This window comes from Maylandia zebra, linkage group LG3 (assembly GCF_041146795.1).
Source record: "Maylandia zebra isolate NMK-2024a linkage group LG3, Mzebra_GT3a, whole genome shotgun sequence".
Classification (NCBI taxonomy): domain Eukaryota; kingdom Metazoa; phylum Chordata; class Actinopteri; order Cichliformes; family Cichlidae; genus Maylandia; species Maylandia zebra.
In genome coordinates this window covers 28,313,174-28,334,099 of record NC_135169.1, presented here as the reverse complement: position 1 = coordinate 28,334,099, position 20,926 = coordinate 28,313,174, and the positions used below count along the sequence as shown (strand labels likewise).

Below are 20,926 nucleotides of genomic sequence, written 5' to 3'. Positions count from 1 at the left end.
ACCTGTTCAGCTCTGATGATCCAGTAAGGACATCTCCTGGTTTCATCTTCATGTTTCCCTCTCACCAGATAACCAAACTGACATAATGACCAGCAGCTTTTACAGCTGTGGCTCCAGCAAACATCAGCTGATACTAGAAATTAATATTAAATAAATTCTAACAACAGCTGATCAAGCTTAAACGTGCTGCTGTTGTTTACCGCGACATCCGCTGGTTTCTTCTTTCTGGCACAAAGTGGGCGATAAATAAACAAGAGAGAAAAGCCGATCAGCTGATCATTGATCAGTTTCATGGTTGAAGTAGCAACAGGAGAAGGAGGGGGAGAGAATGAGAGAAGAAGAGGCAGCTGTGCAGCGTAAAGACGCAGAATAACTCCAGCTGTGTGTCTTTTTCATTGTAGCTGAAGTCCGGGACAAACTGTGTTCCTTTTCAGCTCAATATGAAATGCGTAATATTTTCTCTGAATGCAGGACGATTCTGTTTTTTACGGGACGGTTGGCAACTCTACTAACTAAAGTTCACTATCAGTAACATCATAGCACCCACCCAGCTGTATAGAAAATCCGTCATGCTAGCTAGCACGCAGTACGAGTTATTGTAACTGATGGTAAAAAGTTAGCACAAAATAAACTCCACCTAAACTTGGTTTATATCTGACCCAGAGAGACTGCAGGTCATAACTTCTTACCTGAAGTTCAGTTCACCTGACACTCGGACTGGCGGCCACTTCGGGTCTCTCCTCGTCCTGCCTCCGATTTCCCTCATCCACCTGCTGGCCTCTGTGGCAGCTCTGCCATAACCACCACCAAACAACTGAGTTATCTTTACACATTGGCCAGCATCTGGCCAATCCACCACCTTTCATTGTTTACACCGTCACAAAAAAACAACAACAACAGCAACAAAAACAACAAGAAAACAACAAAACATCGGCCCATAAAAATGAAAAATCACCATCGGGCCACCGGGCAAATGGCCCGTACGCCTGATGGCCAGTCCAGTTATGGTCGTGCCATCAGTTAACCCTTCGCCTGCCAGCTGTGGCACGCATGCCCAGGGTTGCCGACCCCTCAACTATGATACCCTGGAGTAACAGACTACGTCAGGACTCCGGTAGGAGCAGGGGGGGAGGGCTCTGTATTTACATGCATGAAAGCTGGTGCAACAACGGGACAATTATAAACAGTCACTGCTCCCCGAACCTCGAGTACATGTCAGTAAGATGCCGGCCTTTTTTTCTACCGAGAGAGCTAGCAGTAGTGATCATCACGGCTGTGTACATTCCACCCAATGCCAACGTAAACACGGCGCTCTCTATCCTGCTGAACACCATTAACGAACAGCAGCGGGCCCACCCGGACGGTGTTCACATAATTGCAGGTGACTTTAATAAGGCCAACATAAAGACTGTGCTCCCAAAGTTCTATCAGCATGTCAAATGTCCCACCAGAGGAGAAAACACTCTAGATCATGTTTACTCCAACATCAAGCATGCATATAGAGCCATACCCCTCCCCCACCTCGGTCAGTCCGACCATCTCTCCCTCCTGCTCTCCCCAGCCTACACCCCCCTCAGGTGCAGTGCCAGGCCCACCACAAAGACTGTTACAACCTGGCCGGAAAATGCTCTCTCCAAACTACAGGACTGCTTCACAGAGACCGACTGGGACATATTTGAACACCAGGACCTAGAAACATTCACAGGATCAGTACTGGACTACATGAAGTTCTGTACTGCAAATGTGACTGTGGACAAAAGCATTCGGGTTTTCCCAAACCAAAAACCCTGGATGACCAGCGAGGTCCACTCACTCCTCAAAGCCCGTGATGCCGCCTTCAGGTCAGGTGACAGAGCTCTGTACAGGGCTGCTCGAGCTGACCTGAAAAGGGGGATTAAAAAAGCCAAGTCAGACCACAAAAGAAACATCGAGTCCCACCTGTCCAGCAACAACACACAGGAGGTGTGGCAGGGAATACAAGACATCATCAACCACAGAGGCAGCACTGCGAAAACAGAAAACCCGAGTGGGCAGCTGGCAGAGGAAATAAACAGCTTCTTCGCCCGCTTTGAAACACCACAACAGCAACACTCATCTGCCTCAGCCCTGCTCCCATCCTCATCCTCACCCTCACCTGGTTCCTGCACTGCTCCACTCACTGTAACGGAGCACGATGTCAGACGTGTGCTCCTAGCAGTGAACCACATGAAGGCGGCCGGTCCAGAGTGTACCTGGCAAGGTACTAAGAGCATGTGCACACCACCTCACCCTCATCTTCACCAGACTCTTCAACCTCTCACTGGATCAGGCAGCCATCCCTTCCTGTCTAAAATCAGCCACAATCATCCCAGTGCTGAAGAAGTCTCCCATCTCCAGCCTGAATGATTACCGCCCTGTGGCCCTCACACCGGTAATCATGAAATGCTTTGAGAGACTAGTCCTTCAACACATCAAGGATTACCTCCCCCCAGAATTCGACCCCCACCAGTTTGCATACCGTGCAAACAGATCCTCAGAAGACGCCATCGCCACAGCCCTCCACGCTGTGCTGAGTCACCTAGAGCAGCGGCAAAGCTACGTCCGAATGCTCTTCGCGGACTACAGCTCAGCCTTTAATACAATCATCCTGGACATCCTCATCACCAAACTGGTCACTCTTGGCCTCCCTCCTCTCACATGTGCCTGGATAAAGGACTTCCTCACAAACTGGCCCCAGACTGTAAGACTTGGCCCTCATCTCTCCTCCACTCGCACACTGAGCACCGGCTCCCCACAGGGCTGTGTGCTGAGCCCCCTCCTGTATTCTCTCTGCACCCACGACTGCAGTTCGACCCACAACAACACTCTCATCATCAAGTTTGCTGATGACACCACGGTAGTCGGACTCATCTCAAAGGGAGACGAGGCAGACTACAGAGAGGAAGTCCTGAAGCTGGCAGCATGGTGTTCAGAAAACAACCTGGCACTGAACACTAAGAAAACCAAAGAGCTCATTGTTGACTTCAGGAGACACAGCACTGACTTGGCCCCCCTTTACATCAACGGGGAGTGTGTGGAGAGGGTCCACACCTTCCGGTTCCTTGGTGTCCTCATCTCTGCTGACATCTCCTGGACAGACAATATCTCAGCGGTCGTCAAGAAGGCCCAACAGCGGCTGCACTTCCTGAGAGTCCTCAGGAAGTACAAGCTGAACTCCAACCTGCTGCTGACCTTCTACCGCTCGTCCATTGAGAGCCTGCTAACCTACTGCATCACGGTATGGTACGGCAGCTGCACCAAGGTGGATAGAGTGAGGCTTCAGAGTGTGGTCAAGACAGCACAAAAGATCATCGGCTGTCCTCTCCCCTCCCTGATGGACATTTATTCCTCCCGCTGCCTCAGCAGAGCAGCAAACATTATCAAGGACAGCTCCCACCCTGGCTTCAACATGTTCAGCCTGCTTCAGAAGCGCTACAGGTGCATCAGCACAAAAACCCACAGACTCAAAAACAGTTTCTTACCCAAAGCAATAACCACCCTGAACTCACACATGCACCGATAACACAGCCCCCCCCCCAATTTTTTTCTTCCCACTTCCTCTATGGACCACCACTGTGCAATACCAATTCTATGTGCAATAACTCAACTGTTTTATACACAACACTAGTTATTGCATATTACTTTTTTTTCAAAAAACGGCTTGCATATTTGTACATTTTATATACATATATATGTATATATCCTTTTCCCTATGTTAATACTGTCCATATGTATATAGTGCTGCAGAACTGTACCCCCCCAGCATGTTTACACTGAGTAGGAGATGCTCTCTATCTCATTGTACAACTGTATAGTGACAATAAAGGTATTCTATTCTATTCTATTCTATTCTATTCTATTCTATTCTATTCTATTCTATTCTATTCTATTCTAGTTAATGAGTCTGACATAAGGCTGGAAGAGTCAGCTCACTGCAGTTCAATTCAGTTGGATTTAGTTTTATTTATTTTGCACTGAGCACTTGGCAACTCCAAGCACTTGGAACACTATGCAACAAAAAAATGTACACTAAAATGTACCATGACAGACAGAGGCCAGGGCAAAAACTTCTATACTCATTCTACTGGTGAGAATAATGTAAAGACTGTATTTTTACCGATATATTATAAAACCTCCAGAAGATTTTTTTGTTATTTTTTTCATGTCCCACAACCCTCAGTCAACCTTGTTATAGTGGGGGCTCTGATTGAGGAAACATTAACACGCTCAGATTGTAGGGTCAGAATTTGGAGTAAACAACATGAAACCATGGATCCATGGTATGCATATTAAACTGGGTGATGGGTATACCAGTCAAACCACTCAAATAAGACAGAAGTTTTACAAAACAAGGCATCAAGAAATATAAGCTATAACCTAGGGAGCTGATTTACCACCATAATTAATAGGGGAGTCTGGAAGAGAAACACAACACTGCTAATCCTTAAATACACAGTCTTGATAATAGAGTCCAGGTGTGCATAGTAAGCCTGAGAAAATGCCACATTACTAATGGGCAGTTCCACAGGATTCATCCACATATCCATCTGAAAGCTAAAAGTGAAACACACCAGCATGCCCCAGTCCTAACAGGGTCTTTATGGTTTGATTTAAGGTGAGCCCAACATCCGATAAGCTGGGTCTGGATTGACGTGATGCTCATGCACAGCTGAAATTTATCACGATAACATCTGGGGAACAATCTGTGATGATGGCTGGGACATAAATGATGCTGAGGTGGTTTGCAGACAGTTAAACTGTGGGTCGGCACTGGAAGTTCCTCAATCAGCTCACTTTGGTCCAGGAACTGGACAGATCTGGCTTGATAATGTGACCTGTTCAGGAAATGAAAGTTCTCTAACTGAGTGTCAGCACAGGGGATTTGGATCACACAGCTGTGGACATGGTCAGGATGCTGGTGTCATCCAGAGAAAACGTAAAATGAGCATTTCAGTAATACCGGAGACTGCAAAGCTGAGTGCAGGATTTATAAAATTAAGATTTGGATAAAGTGATACCCATTTTAATTTTTAGTCATTTTCCATGGTGGAGGGCAAAAGGTTTCAAACTTGTCCAAGCTTTAAAGCTCATGTGTTCTCCTTATTAGTAGTAAATGCATAAAATAAGACTTTTTTTTTAATGAAAACACTGAATAAAAACCTCTTCTTTGAAAAAGACTAAATTTGAAATGCAAATTTGATTGAATATTACATAATATACAAACTATATACAAAGTGTCTTTGAATGGCAGAGTTGCATGTAGCACAAAGACATGGGTTAGTTACTGAATCAGTCTCACAGGCCCTTAATGTGCGCTTAAAGTTTAAGCTTCAAGCTGTGGCAACAGAAAAATCCCATCTGAGAATTTGCTACCATATTAGGAATGGCAAAATCGTCGTAGGCACCGATTGGTTTTCTATCGCCCATTTGCTGGGAGTAAGGGCGCCCTCCTTTTGCGAGGTGCGCCTGCTGTTTGCGACATAGGGAGGAGAGGACGGGGCAGTGGGGGATTCTCTGGCTGGCTGGAGCAGCATCTAATAACCAGCTCGCAAAATAAAACAAAATTAAAACAAACCAACAAACATGAAAACACCAGACATTATAATACAGACTTATTTGCACCGATGTTTTTTCAAAAAGTGAGCGCGAGAACCCTCGGTGCGCCTGCTTGCTGCTGAAGTCAAAGTAAACTTTATTGTCATCTCCGCTACATACAGTCCAGTATATAGAGAGACGAGACGACGAGGCTCCAGTTACAGCAGTGCAAGTAAACGAACAATAAATATAAGAAGAGTAAGAAAATAAATATACACTTTAGGACTAGTAAATTTATAATTTAAAGTTTGATGATTTAAAGTCTCACACACAACCCGTCGAAAGGGGAGGGGGGCTTGCTTCTTTCAAGTAGAGCACTTTTCATTCATAATGTTGTAAATCCAAGCCCATTATGTATTCATGATTTGAATCCTGGGTTGTGCGAAATCCCTGAAATAAACCCTAGACAAAGCGAATCTGTGAACTAAGGTGTAGGTCTATTAGGTTATGTTGTGGTAATCCTCGGGTTGGGGGATGGGTGTTCATACTGGAGTGCAAAATTAAAACCAATGGAAGATGAACAAAAAAAGTTCAAAGCCATAAGGTCCTCAGTTTAGAAAAAAGATAAAAGAAGAGGAGGAGAAGTGAGCAAAAGATACAGGTAAGAAGATGTGTCGTTGGGTAATAGCAGGTCATCCTGAAACAATCAGAATCAAAATACTTTATTAACCCTTTAAGACCTACCATAGAACCAAGTCCGCCAGAGCTTATATTATATTTTTACATGCTGTGGAGCCATTTTTTGGAGCATTTCAAGTTGCTACACATCAATACAACCATTATAGCCCAAATTTTAATAATATGTCTGCATTAAGTGTATAGTAATTACATAAATTGCAAAAAAGTGCAATAAACTACAAAAAAATTTAAAATCGTTTTTGATTTTTTAACATATATTTCTAGTTAGAGAAATTCAAGAGGCTTATCCCTCAAAACTGTAAATACAAAAAAGTTGCACAAACTAGTTTCCCAACAAAGGAAATTTATTTTAAGTGTCTTCATAGTTTTATTTTTGAAATACACCAATTTTCATATATTGCAGGAAAAACAAAAAAATATATTATAGTGCAAATTTGCAAAAAAGTAGCATATGCATCAAAATAAACTATTTCCAGCAGTGCAATATGAGTCCTCAGCATCCCAGAAACGACACAGAAAGTCATAAAGTCAAACATAACTTTTAAAAACACAAGTATAGGCTCATAAGGCCACAATGGTAAAAAACTACATTTCCGCAAAATGACGTCACTTCCGGTTTCGGGCAGGTCATGCCGGACATGTGATAGTTCATGCTGATGGACATAGGAAGTGTTATGAACAGCTGATCGGATCGGCAAAGCGTGTTTCTGGAATATTATGTTTTTGTTGCTTTTTATGCAGTTTTTGCAAAGCTATATGTGGAAGGAAACTGTGACCTAGGACAAGCTGATGGCATAAGATGTAAGTACAACTCCTCCGGTTTCATATGCAAAAAAAAACTATTGCGCTACGTGGTTGCAGAGCTACCAGGATTTAAAAATTGTTACGCAAAATGGAGCGTGTCCGCTCCGACCGGCTTTAAAGGGTTAATCCCTAAGGAAATAATGTGGGTTACAGTTGCTCCAAGAAGAAATGGTAAAAATATGAACAGTAACAGTAACACACTAAACTCCAAACAATACATTATGTTACAGATTTTACACATTTAAGAAATAGCACTAATTTATATAGATCACTCAATTATAAATATCAAGGATTAACAGAGGTGATTATAAATATAAAGAATATTAATTAGTCATTGTCAATTCTTTATTTGTCCTGTTCTCATTGTATGCCGAATTATGATGGCTGTTTGGTAGCCGTTTGCATACTATGCATACTCCCTCTCTCTCTCTTCACGTATGTGTGTTTCTCTGGTGAAATTAAGTATGGTTCCAACAAGTTTTATGTTAATGTACAATCCATAATATGTTTTGTGTGTGTGTGTGTGTGTGTGTGTGTGTGTGTGTGTGTGTGTGTGTGTGTGTGGGTGGGTTGGGTGGCGGGGGGGCGCCAGAGGGAGTGTTCGCCCAGGGTGCCAAACAGGCTAGGACCGCCACTGTCTACAACAGACCTCTGGTAGACAGGCAATCAGTCAAAAACACAATCCCCTCTTTTTAAACCCTTTCCATGCGTAGTATTAGTTCACTTGGCTACACATAGTTCTTTTATGCACCTGCACTGAATCTTGTTCATAGTGCTCATAGCCATACTCTCCCTAGTTTCCATAGTTAAGTCATACTGTTCTCCAGTTTAGGTTCTGGTTAAGTTTAGCCTCCATCCCAGCTATTTTTGTCATGTCATTATATCTGCCATAATAAAGCCTCGTGTTTCGTTTGAGATTCTGTTCCGTCTCCTCATCTGTGTCTGCACCTGGGTCCACCTCACTCTCTCACACAAGGTCTGCCCTGCGGACCATGACACATAGATGATATAAGATCAGATCCAAACTATAAAAGTCACACATTGGCAACATCCACAGCTTATCAAAAAAAGAGGGAAAACTTTATTTTATGTTAAAATGAGGAGCTTGGAGCTGCTACTGTGAATTTTTCTTTTTAAATTGCAAACTAAATGTTTAGATTCAGATTTGAAGTCACAGTTTTATTTTTCTTTCTCTCAAAGATATATTTTTAATGAAATCATAAAGACACAGAAGTAACTGACAACACATGGGTCAAGCACATCATCCAAGGGAGATTACTAGAAATATTTTGCTTTTTTAAAATTTAACCTTAATTTATAAGTAAGTAATCCCACAGTGACCTGTTTGATGCTATCCGGTCTTTAAGTCTGACGGCACTAGCTGTGTCTGGCCCTAAACTCTGCTGCAGGTCCATATATCAAACGATCACTATGGCATTACTGAGAATTGAAAAACTGTCTAAAGTCTTTCATCTTTAATAAAATGATCAGCGTTCTGCTCTATCAGGTGTAACAATTGAGTTTAACATCCAGGCATCGATGAAAACGGAATTTATGACATTTAACGGAGTTAGAAGTTAGCAGGGAGTTAGCTCGCTAGCTTCTATCTAAATACAATATAGCATGTCCTGACTGCGGGGTTTTGGAAACAAATTAAAACGTACAGCTCTGTTATCACTTCCAACATAAATGAAGACAGAAAACTAAACAGCAGTGACTGAAGTTACTGAAGTTTGGCTAGCTGGTATATAATGATGTGCTACTTGACCGCTAGCGACACAGCTATGTTAGCATAATATAAACAAGCTAACTTTTTTCCCACTCGATAAAAGTTAACGTGAGTGTTCTCGGTGGTCAGGAACAAATGTAATCGCATGGCAAGATGCTGTAAAAGGACCAAACTTCAGCCAGGAGAACAACTGAGATAATCCATCCACAATACGAGGCTAGTCATTCATATACTGCTGCATGGGCTGGGCTGTAGCTACATCCTAAGGTTTTAAAAACTGAGCTTAAATGTTGTTGCTGTTTTCTCTTTCAAGTGTAAGGCCACTCTTAGATTTAATAAAAGAAAGTCAAATAACTATGGTAGCATAGTGGTTAGCACAGTTTTGTTCTGCTTTGTTTTATTATGTTTTGGTGTTTTCACTGTCCTAAGGCATTCTATACCTACGCGGCTTCTCATGTTTTTACATTCTGTGTTAAACCTATAATATAATGACATATAGGTCTCCTCTCTCCAGGAACTCACTCTGCAGGTGGGGGAGATATAGCAGAGGTGGAGGAAGATTGTCTATTGTCTTGTGTAGTCTGGAAGATGAGTGGATGGTGGGGTGGGTGCAGTTTTCTCTGTGGTGGGGTCGGGTGGGCTGTCCCGGGCTCTGTGGGGCCAGGTGGCACTGCTGAACTGGGCCCTGGTCCGGATGGGCCGGGGCCCCTTTGCCCTGGTGGGTTGCAGAGTATGGGGGTGCCTACTGGGGTCAGCGGGGGAGCTTGCCCCTCCCTTCCTTCCCTCCCCATCTCCAGCTGCCTCCCTCTTCCTGCTCCACCACAATCACCCACACACGCAGGGCCTTGGGGTAAAGGTGTGTCACCAGGGTGGAGGGGAGGCATCCCCCCCTCTGTCCCCTTCTGACTGCCTGCGCCTCAATTTTATCTCACAACTTAGACATTCACATTACTCACACTCTCATTACACATACATATAGGACGTTGGGGGTGGGCACGCTACACGGCATCCAGAACACCATCACCCCTGTACAACCTCACCCCTTGCGTCGTTGCCCACCTCTCAATTTTAAATACACGTATACATTCATAAGACCCTTATGAAAAGGACACCGAGGGAACAGTTTACCCTGCCCGGGATAGGGTTACCGGGGCCCCGCCCTGGAGCCAGGCCCGGGGAGGGTGCCCGAGGGCGAGCGTCTGGTCAGCCCGAAGAGGAGACATGGGCCCATCCTCCCGCAGGCCCACCACCCGCAGGAGGCGCCATAGGGGTCGGGTGCATTGTGTGCCGGGTGGCGGCCAGGAGCGGAGGCCCTGGCGGACTGACCCCCGGCTGCCAAGACTGGCAATAGGGACATGGAATGTCACCTCTCTGGTGGGGAAGGAGCCTGAGTTAGTGCGTGAGGTTGAGAGGTACCGGCTAGATATAGTCGGGCTCACCTCTACACATGGCTTGGGCTCTGGAACCAGTCTCCTGGAGAGGGGCTGGACTCTGTCTCAGTCTGGAGTTGCCCCTGATGAGAGGCGGCGGGCTGGGGTGGGTGTCCTAATATCCCCTCGGCTTGCTGCCGGTACGTTGGGGTTTTTCCCGGTGGACGAGAGGGTTTGTTCCCTGCGCCTTAGGGTCGGGGAACGGGTTCTGACTGTCATCTGCGCTTATGCGCCGAGTGGCAGTTCAGAGTACCCAGCCTTCTTAGAGTCCCTGGGGTGGTGGTGGTGCTGGAGGGTGCTCCACCTGGAGACTCTGTTGTCCTGCTGGGAGACTTCAATGCTCACGTGGGTAACGACAGCGAGACCTGGAGGGGCGTGGTTGGGAGGAACGGCCTCCCTGATCTGAACCCGAGCGGTGCTCTGTTATTGGACTTCTGTGCTAACCACAGTTTGGCCATAACGAACACCCTGTTCGAACATAAGAGTGTCCATAAGTGCACGTGGCACCAGGACGCTCTAGGCCGTAGGTCGATGATCGATTTTGTAATCGTATCAGCAGACCTGCGACCATATGTTCTGGACACTCGGGTAAAGAGAGGGGCTGAGCTGTCAACTGATCACCACCTGGTGGTGAGTTGGATCAGGTGGCGGGGGAGGACGCTGGACAGACCTGGTGCACCTAAACGCGTAGTGAGGGTGTGCTGGGAACGTCTAGCAGAGGCCCCAGTCCGCGAGATCTTCAACGCACACCTCCGGCAGAGCTTCGACAGCATTCCGAGGGAGACTGGGGACATTGAGTCCGAATGGACCATGTTCAGAGTCTCCATTGCCGAAGCTGCTGCATTGAGCTGCGGCCGCAAGGTGGTGGGTGCCTGCCGTGGTGGTAATCCCCGAACCAAATGGTGGACACCAGAGGTGAAGGGAGCCACCAGGCTGAAGAAGGAGTCCTATCGGGCTCGGTTAGCCTGTGGGACTCCGGAGGCAGCCGACAGGTATCGACAGGCCAAGTGGAATGCGGCTCGGGCAGTGGCTGAAGCAAAAACTCGGGTGTGGGAGGAGTTCGGAGAGGCCATGGAAAAAGACTTTCGGGCTGCCTCGAAGAGATTCTGGCAAACCGTCAGACGTCTCAGGAGGGGAAAGCGGTGCTCTACCTGCACTGTGTATAGTGCTGGCGGAGCGCTGCTGACGTCGACTGAGAAAATTGTCAGGCGGTGGAAGGAATACTTCGAGGACCTCCTTAATCCCACTGACACGTCTTCCGAGGAGGAAGCAGAGTCTGGGGATGAGGGGAATGACCCGCCAATTTCCGGGGGCGAGGTCACTGAGGCAGTTAAACAACTCCTTGGTGGCAGAGCCCCTGGTGTTGATGAGGTCCGCCCCGAGTTCCTGAAGGCTCTGGACGTTGTAGGGCTGTCCTGGTTGACACGCCTCTGCAATGTTGCGTGGAGATCAGGGGCAGTACCTGTGGACTGGCAGACCGGGGTGGTGGTCCCCATCTTTAAGAAAGGGGACCGGAGGGTGTGTTCCAACTACAGGGGGATCACACTCCTCAGCCTCCCTGGGAAAGTCTATGCCAGGGTGCTGGAAAGGAGAGTTCGTCCATTAGTCGAACCTCGGATACAGGAGGAACAATGCGGTTTTCGTCCTGGTCGCGGAACACTGGACCGGCTCTTTATCCTCTCCATGATACTTGAGGGTGCATGGGAGTTTGCCTAACCAGTCTACATGTGTTTTGTGGACTTGGAGAAGGCATTCGACCGTGTCCCTCGGGGTGTCCTGTGGGAGGTGTTGCGGGAATATGGGGTGTCTGGCCCATTGCTACGGGCCATTCGATCCCTATACAACCGTTGCAAGAGCTTGGTTCGCATTGCCGGCAATAAGTCGGACTCGTTCCCGGTGGGTGATGGGCTTCGCCAGGGCTGCCCTTTGTCTCCGGTTCTGTTCATAATTTTTATGGACAGGATTTCTAGGCGCAGCCAAGTGGCGGAGGGCTTTCGCTTTGGTGGCCTCAGAATCTCATCTCTGATTTTTGCAGATGATGTGGTTCTGTTGGCTTCATCGGGTGAAGGCCTCCAGCTCGCACTGGAACGGTTCGCAGCCGAGTGTGAAGCAGCGGGAATGAGGATCAGCACCTCCAAATCTGAGGCCATGGTTCTCAGCCGGAAAAGGGTGGAGTGCCCACTCCGGGTCGGGGATGAGTTCCTGCCACAAGTGGAGGAGTTCAAGTATCTCGGGGTCTTGTTCGCGAGTGATGGGAGAAGGGAGCCGGAGATCGACAGACGGATTGGGGCTGCAGCTGCAGTAATGCGGACGCTGCACCGGTCCGTCGTGGTGAAGAGGGAGCTGAGTATAAAAGCGAAGCTCTCAATTTACCGGTCGATCTACGTCCCTACCCTCACCTATGGCCACGAGCTGTGGGTAGTGACCGAAAGAACGAGATCGCGGATACAAGCGGCAGAAATGAGCTTCCTCCGAAGGGTGGCTGGCCTCTCCCTTAGAGATAGGGTGAGAAGTTCGGCCATCCGGGAGGGGCTCAGAGTAGAGCAGCTGCTGCTCCACATCGAAAGGAGCCAGCTGAGGTGGTTCGGGCATCTGACAAGGATGCCCGCTGGGCGCCTCCTGGGTGAGGTGTTCCAGGCATGTCCCACCGGGAGGAGGCCCCGGGGCAGACCCAGGACACGCTGGAGAGATTATATCTCTCGGCTGGCCTGGGAACGCCTTGGTATTCCCCCGGACAAGCTGGAGGAGGTGGCTGGGGAGAGGGAGGTCTGGGCCTCTTTGCTTAGGCTGCTGCCCCCGCGACCCGGCCCCGGACAAAGCGGATGAAGATGGATGGATGGATGGATGGATGGTATACATTGAGGGCTATCAGGAGGAGCTATGCACTGACCTGCTGCTCTCTGGCAGGTGGCTCCATGCCCTCCTGGGTTTTAAATGCACCTTAGAACACACATGCATCAACACTACATATGACCGGGCAGAGGGAGGTTTGGAGTCTTCACACACCCCCATTCTCTGTTGCCTGTTGGGGCGGGGGGCCGGGAGGAGGAGTTGGCCGTCCGACTGGGGTCTTAAATGTGGGGCCTCCCTGCTGCTGCGGAGTCAGGGCGGTCTGCTTCTCTCCACCGCAGGGAAAAGGGTAACACCACCTGGGTCTGGGTGCAGTTCCCCCCTCCAGGGGCAAGGGTACCTAGACCCGGTTCGTAGAGTACGCTTGGGGAGTGTGATCATGTACAGCGTCTCTTTATGTCTGTCTCCACGTTGGTTGAGTGTGGAGTAAGTGCATATGAGAGCATGAGGGTGTGAATGGATGTTTGTGTCTGTGTGTGCCTGTATGTCTGTGTCTATATGTCAGGTTGGGTATCAGACGCCACCTCTCTGGGGACATCTCAGGCCCTCCAAGGTTTGGAGGCCTATCTCCCCCCACCACCCCTCCTGCCAGTGGCAGACACCCTCAGACATCGGTGCGTTGGTGGTTCTTTGTGTCTGGGGATGGGCGTCCAGGTACACACCGGCTCACTCCTGGTGGCTGCTTGTCTGGGCCTGGAGCCTGGGGCTCACTCGGGCCCCTTTGGGGGTGGGGTGCCCCCGGCCTCTCGGCCTGGGGCTCGGTCGCTCTGGCACAGCTGGCTGCCGGCGGAGCTCACAGGCGCGTCACTGCAACTCCCCCTGGCTTCTGCTCCGTGGCTGCTGAGTGACCCCTCATCTGGGACTCTCCTCAGCTCTTACTGGGACAGTGGCGCGGCTGCCCCTCTGTTGGTCTTCCTTGGTCTCTTGTGCCCTGGGGGCCTCTGGATGCCTGGAGCCTGAATCTCCTCCATACCTGCTTCATGCCCAGGAGGACGGGGCTGTGCCCCCCCCCCCCCCCACACCCTCTAGCAGATCATTACATGAAGGAACCTTTTAAGTACAAGCGCGCTCATGCTCACAGGTGTACACACGGGTGCTCACCAGAGGTGGGTCGAGTATCCAAAAATTGTACTCAAGTAAGAGTAGCATTACTTTAAAATATTATTACTCAAGTAAAAGTGAAAAGTAGTCATCAAAAAAGTTACTCGAGTAAGAGTAAAAAAGTACTTGGTGAAAAGACTACTCAAGTAGCGAGTAACTGTTTGAAATGTCCGATTTATTCTATAAATAAATGTTATCAGACAAACAAAAATAAATAAATATACAAATTTTACCATTTTCAAAAGGAATATATGTAAAAACATCAACAAAATAAGTCACAATTCTGATTTCCAGATTTCAGTTTTCACAACATAAAGCTTTTTTCACCAATACCTACGGTAAATAATATAAACATATAAACAGTGCAAACAATTTCCAGTGACAAGATATGCTGTAAACTTTATATTCATTTTTGCTCCAAATGGCACAGCAGCCTCAGAGAAAACAGAACGAGGCAGCTTCAACATATGTTCATACAAGGCAGCTCAGTTTACCATAAGTTGTATGGGTGTGCATCTATTTCTGCATATTTAGCAAAAATGTGCCATTTCTTCACTCAGTGAAGTGATGGTTAAGCTTCAGCAGCAGTTTGCTCTCAAGGTTCTTGCTGTGAAGCTCTAACTGTTTAGCAGTGAACAGGAGTCCTGCATGACTGAGAAGTCCTTCACAAGCTCCAGATGCAGGAAGAGCTGTATTGACTTTGATCGACAGCTTCTTGATGTGAGGAACGCCATGCAATAGATCATGCAATAGTTAGGCTGCTGTTTGCGCTGGCATCATCCAGCTCTGAGTCCAGGTGATGTCTGATGAAGTTGAGACCTGTGGAAAGATGCATGGTTTCCAAAAGAATTAGGTCTGGTCATTATAGTGCTGTATACACTGCTAAGCTGCGGATGTTTGGCAAGAAGATTTGATCACACTGGAGAGGTTTTGAACTCTTGTTGAAAAACAAAATCTTGTCATTCATATTCCGCACAAACAGTTTGCAATAAATTCCATATTAAGTTTAAAACAAGAATGCGTGCAAGGCTAAGCAGTGCTAGCCAATAGATCCTCCTGTTTGGCTGTTACTCTGGGAAAAGACGAGAAAGACGGTGATGGAAGCCGTGACTGGAGCTGCGATGTAGCCTATATAATATTTATATTGTACGAAAGTGATAATTCTGTATATTGTAATAACGTGATATTATATTGTTCAAACGTGAAAGGTACATTGTGGCGGAGGCGTGGCCCCGGGCGCAGCTGCAGGGGAGGAGTGGAGCAGAAGGCTCAACAGGGCGGCGCTGCGAGGCCGTAAGAACAGCTGATGGTGTTTATGTACTGATGATGGTCTCCCTCCGCTGTGTTTATAGTGAGACGGGGAGGAGCGGCGGAAAGAAGATCAGCTGGGCTCGTGAGCTGTCAGGCTGTGCGACCGATTCAGCTGTCAAAACAAAAACACGTCAATAAATGTGGAAATTGGCAGTACATACTTGTGCGTGCGTGTATTTGTGCCTGGTGTATTCCACATACATGATAGTATATTGTTAGAACAATAAACTTTTCACTTTTCTATTTTTCTTTTGCCTGGGTGGCAGCTCTGCGCTTTCGTATCCGAGGCTTTTCAATGTGGCCTCACAAAATTATCACGACTACAACAACCATGAAAAGAGTTGGATGGACATTGCTGCTCAATCACAGCTGCCTGGTCAATGTTTTTCATTGGTAATTTAGCAAAGTTGACGGTGGTGGTGTGTGTGCCTGTGTGAGTGAGTGAGGGACAGATTTTGTATGATAAGCTTCATGTTATGGACGCACAGTTTGAGCACTCAGGTCGCATCAGAGCATCAGGCCATATAGTGTGAGACCCTGCATCGTGACCTATGAACTTCTAACCCCTGAGATTCAATTGTGCAGTTTGAGCAGGAGCTGAATAACGTGACTGAAAAAAATCACTGTTCTTCTGTACTGCTTTTAAGCGAAACATTCTTTGTATGTGAGGAAAATGCTGTTCATCCTCTTCAGCTCTAGCGTAGACTCTGCCATGTTTTTAATATTTCTTCTTTCCGTGTGTCCGCTACTTTGAAACGCTTGGGCCGCTCTGCCCGCCACAGTTTCAAACTGGTCATGTGACTGCATGGCCACATCTGATTGGTAAAAAAGTTACCGGAAACTCCACTGGCGGCATGTTATCTAATGTGTTAAACAAATCTTTTTTTTTTAAAAAAAGTAACGAGTCGAATTTTGGAAATGTAGCGGAGTAAAAGTACCGTTTCTTCTTCATAAATGTAAATGTCAAGTAAAAGTAAAAAGTATCGTGCAAAAAAGGTACTTTAAAAGTACATTTATTTCAAAAACTTACTCAAGTAAATGTAACGGAGTAAATGTAACTCGTTACTACCCACCTCTGGTGCTCACACACACAAACTACACCCTTTTTGGCTGCTACCTCAAAGCACACTGTGCGCTGTCGATCTTACGTGCTGCACAATAATGTTTAATATTTAATACTTACTGTTATATTCACATATATGATCGTGATGTTGTTTATTCTATTGCTCTCTTTTTCTTCTGCTTGTTTTCTTTTTTCTTTCTCAACAGGTGATCCAGGTGATTGCTATATGTATTTTTTGTCTGTTTGTTTTGTTGGTTTTGGGGTTTTTTGCCCTTTATCACTGTTCCTCTTCCCCACTGTTTTTCTTTCCCTCTTTCTTTCTCTCTTTTCTTTTCCCCAGTCAGGTCTGTCCCGTGTTTAGCAAGTGAAAATAAAATAAAATAAACAATAAAAGCAAAGGTAAATCAAATATACCAATACGGCAAGGCTGCGATGGTCCATTTGGTAAAGTAAATCCGTTGGGCATCTTTCTTTGCCTTTAGACAATAATTCTGATGGCAAAAGAACCAAACGGGACAGGAGAAAAAAAAATGACATATAGCATATCAATAATTTTTCCATTGCCATTCTGTGACCCCCGAGGAAACTTTTGTAGAATGGTGAGTGATCATTTCGCTTTATTTTTTACTGTCTGTTTAAGTTTGTGGTCATAGTGTCCCAGACCTCTTAAAGATACAAATTTGCAATAGGTTCATTTGAGTTTTCGGTGGAAAATCACACATGATTTCTTGTTCAACAGTACAACACTGAGTAATTTGCATTTGACAGGTCAATCGGGATGTTGATGTTGTAAACATACGAAGAGGAAGGAAAATATGCAAACTGGCAGCAGATGTAGTCCAGGAGGACAGAGTTAAAGGACGCAGCACCTCGACATTTTATGACTCTCAGGACTGCTGAGACTGCTGTCTGTCTGAATGCTATTACTGGGACTTTCATAGTGTCATGGTCCCGGGTTTGTGACCCAGCATTTTGTTGTGGTTTCTTTACTTTGCATTTTTGTTTTTTAGCCATGAGTTTAGTTTTTTCAGGTTTATCAGTATTTCTAGTTTGTTTCGTGTCTGCATCTTGTCCTCAGCGCCTCCAGTGGAAGTCAGTATTGTCTCCTCCTTCACCACAACGGCATTGAGTGACAAGGCTCTGGTTTGGGAACTTTAAAGATCTAGGGCAGGGGTGCCCAATCCCGGTCCTCGAGAGCTACCGTCCTGCAGCTTTTAGATGCATCCTTGTTCCCACACACCTGAATCAAATGAATGGCTTGTTATCAGGCCTTTGCCAAACATGATGGCATGCTGAAGAGATCAAACCATTTGATTCAGCTGTGTTGGAGCAGGGATGCATCTAAAAGCTGCAGGATAGTAGCTCCCGAGGATCGGGATTGGGCAGCCCTGATCTAGGGACTACAAGAGGTCTGTCCAAAATAGGTCTCCAACCTGGCTGACTGTGATCTATTAATTGTGATCACCAAAGCATGACAAGGAGAAAAGAAAAGAGATGAAAACATTGATTGTTTAACTGAGAAATGTTTGAATGTTTGAGGATTTGATGCCCAGTCTGAATTTTGTCCAACAGTTTACATTTAAAATGTTTGTAGAAATAAAAATTAAATAAGAATCATCCTTGGGCAGGATACTGAACTTTAAATTGTGAATATTTGCAAACACATTAATGTATAGACAAAAGTGTAACATGAATGTGTGTGATTTGATGAATGAGACTGGAGGAGGGAGCACTTTGTGTCAGTCGATGTAAGTAAAAAAGGTGTTAAGTAAGTACCAGTCAGTTTACTTTTTGTTGGACTTCTGTAGTTTTGAATTTCTTCTAGGATACATCCATTCATCCATCCATTCGCATCCGCTTATCCTTTACAGGGTCACGGGGGGCGCTGGCGCCTATCCCAGCTGTCATAGGGCGAGAGGCGGGGTACACCCTGGACAGGTCGCCAGTCTGTCGCAGGGCTAACACACAGAGACACCATTTGCACTCACATTCATTCGCACATTCACACCTAGAGACAATTTGGATTAACCAATTAACCTATCCCCACTAAGATACTGATACCTCTAGCATTTATTTTCAAACTGTAGTTTTTTTCCTCTCTTTTTATGTTTACATAGATTTTAAAAAGAGGTGATAGTGTTTCATTTGTTTTGTTTTCCTGCCAGGAAAAAACATGCAAATTCATCTACGCCTCTGAAAGTGTACAAATGGTCTGGTATGCCCTTGCTGCCTCCACATTATTGTTATGGTGCTAGTGCTGGATAAAAATCAACAAACTTTCCACACTCATATGTGACTTCATGACATGAAGTGCTAACAGAGGTTTTTTGTTTGTCTCGTGAATGACAGTTTGAATGATTTAAATTCAGGGCCACACAGGTTTTAGCTGTACACAGGATGCAAGTCTTCAAAGAAAGAAGGGGGATTTCCCCTTTTTCTGATTTTATGTGACTCCTGAAAAATTATTTTTATTCTCCCTGTTAGCAATGAAAAGAAAAAAAATCTTCCCCAATTCTGCACTGAAAATCCCCCCACCATGTTGGATTTACTTAATTCAGCTATGATGCACACACGCTTTGCTTTGGCAGCAGCTTAAACATTTGAGTTAAATTAACACTTTGTCAGGGGCTGGGTCTGAGACCCACTGTTGTGTTTTTTGTGATTTCATTTTGGTTTATCACTGCTAGTGTTCTGGTTTCTGTTTTGTATTTCTAGCTTTCTCAGTTCTCTAGTATTACTCTTTTATTTTGGATTTACATGACTGAATTTATTTTGGATTGGCTCTAACACACACAGGGTCAAAAGTATGTATGCAGCCTCAGATATATACATGCAAATACTGTATACGCATACACCCCAAGAAATATTTTGCTGGCTGCACCTCAACCAGAGTTTTTTTCTATCCATCAACGAGGTTTTGCCATAATTCTGGCTGAATATTTTACTACTCTTCTTGGCAGAAATTCTGCTTCCTTTAAAAGTTCATTTAAATTGCGCAGTCCATAAATTTTCAACAAGGTTAATCTTGAGACGTTGGCAAGGTCATTCCAGAAACCTAATGTTTCTGATTCAGATGATTGTCCTGCTGGAACAACCAATTGCGTACAGTTTTCTACCGTCTAGCTATTGGTTTGAAGTTGAAGAATTGGAGGTAGTCCTCCTTCATTACATCAACATTGTGCAATCTACCCATACTACTTGTTTGAACTGATGGTCTTGGAATTGTCAGTAGGTTAGAATTGGCTACAACAGACATTTCGCTGAGTTCCACTGTTCAGAGTATCATACCGAGCGTGTCATGGTCCTGGGTCGTTGACCCAGCGTTTTGTGATTATTTTCCTCTGTTCTAGTTATTCTGTGTCCTCCCCCTTTGTGTCCGGTTCGGGTTCTAGTTTTCCTGTTTTGTTCTGAAGGTCTCTGTCTGTCTGTCATTGTGTTCAGCTTGTCTCCTCCACTCATCATGTATTGGGTTCAGCTGTTCTTCCCTCCTGTGTGTGATTACCCGATTACCTTGTGTGTGTGTGTGTGTGTGTGTGTGTGTGTGTGTGTGTGTGTGTGTGTGTGTGTGTGTGTGTGTGTGTGTGTGTATTTAGTGGGTGTTGGTCTGTGTTCGTTGTTGGCTCGTCTGCGTTCATCTGTGTTTCTTGGTATCCTGTTCCTTAGTCTGCGTCTCTCTGCTCCGTTATGATTTCAGGTTTGCTCTTTAGTTTTTCCCAGTTTAGGTTTCCATTAGTAATTTCTCATGCTTCGTTGCCTGTTTCTGCCACTGCCACTTTGTAAATAAACGGCACTCTCATCACCAGTCGCTTGCCTGCATTTTGGGTCCTTTTCCTCCTACACCACACGGCTCACCCCGCCCAGCCGTGACAGAGCGACTGCTGTCAAACAATCCTTTTTATGCTGCGAAGAGAAACTACTAGATATCATGACCTCTAACAAGAAATTAAAAGGCTTTGTCATCTTCTAAACATTGTATAGAACCTTGCTCTTGCTACACTACATAGGTTAGTGTATGTATATATTTGAGTCTGTAGGGATACTTTAGACCAGGGATGTTAAATTTATTTTACAATGAGGCCCACATACAGCCCACTTTAAACTTAAGTGGCCACATGAATGAAACTCCCTTTCTGTCAGTGTAAAAAACATTTAACTACACATCAATCCCTGAAATATCTTATATCTAAAATGCGGTTTCAACAACATATCACAGCATTCCTACATGATAAATACACAAAAATGCAGATGTGTTCTGGCAGCTCACTGTGCAGACTGTCCCAGATTTATAAAACAAAGTTTTTCTTTTTTTTTATTCTGCTTATTTTTATTAAATTCACACATCTGATTACTGGCTAAAGAAAGTGTTTGTGGAAAATTCAGTCTCAG

The 20,926-nt window shown here is 45.7% G+C and overlaps 1 protein-coding gene across 1 annotated transcript in view; it reads left to right on the top strand.

Annotated features, from left to right (window-relative positions):
• The first annotated feature begins 1,212 nt into the window (after positions 1-1,212).
• Positions 1,213-20,926, top strand: part of LOC143416701 (scavenger receptor cysteine-rich type 1 protein M130-like) — a 37,230-nt gene continuing 17,516 nt past the window's right edge. The window contains exons 1-2 of the mRNA XM_076882181.1: positions 1,213-2,239; positions 2,337-2,875. Of these exons, the coding sequence (XP_076738296.1) occupies positions 1,213-2,239; positions 2,337-2,875 (1,566 nt within the window). The remainder of the gene's footprint in view (positions 2,240-2,336; positions 2,876-20,926) is intronic.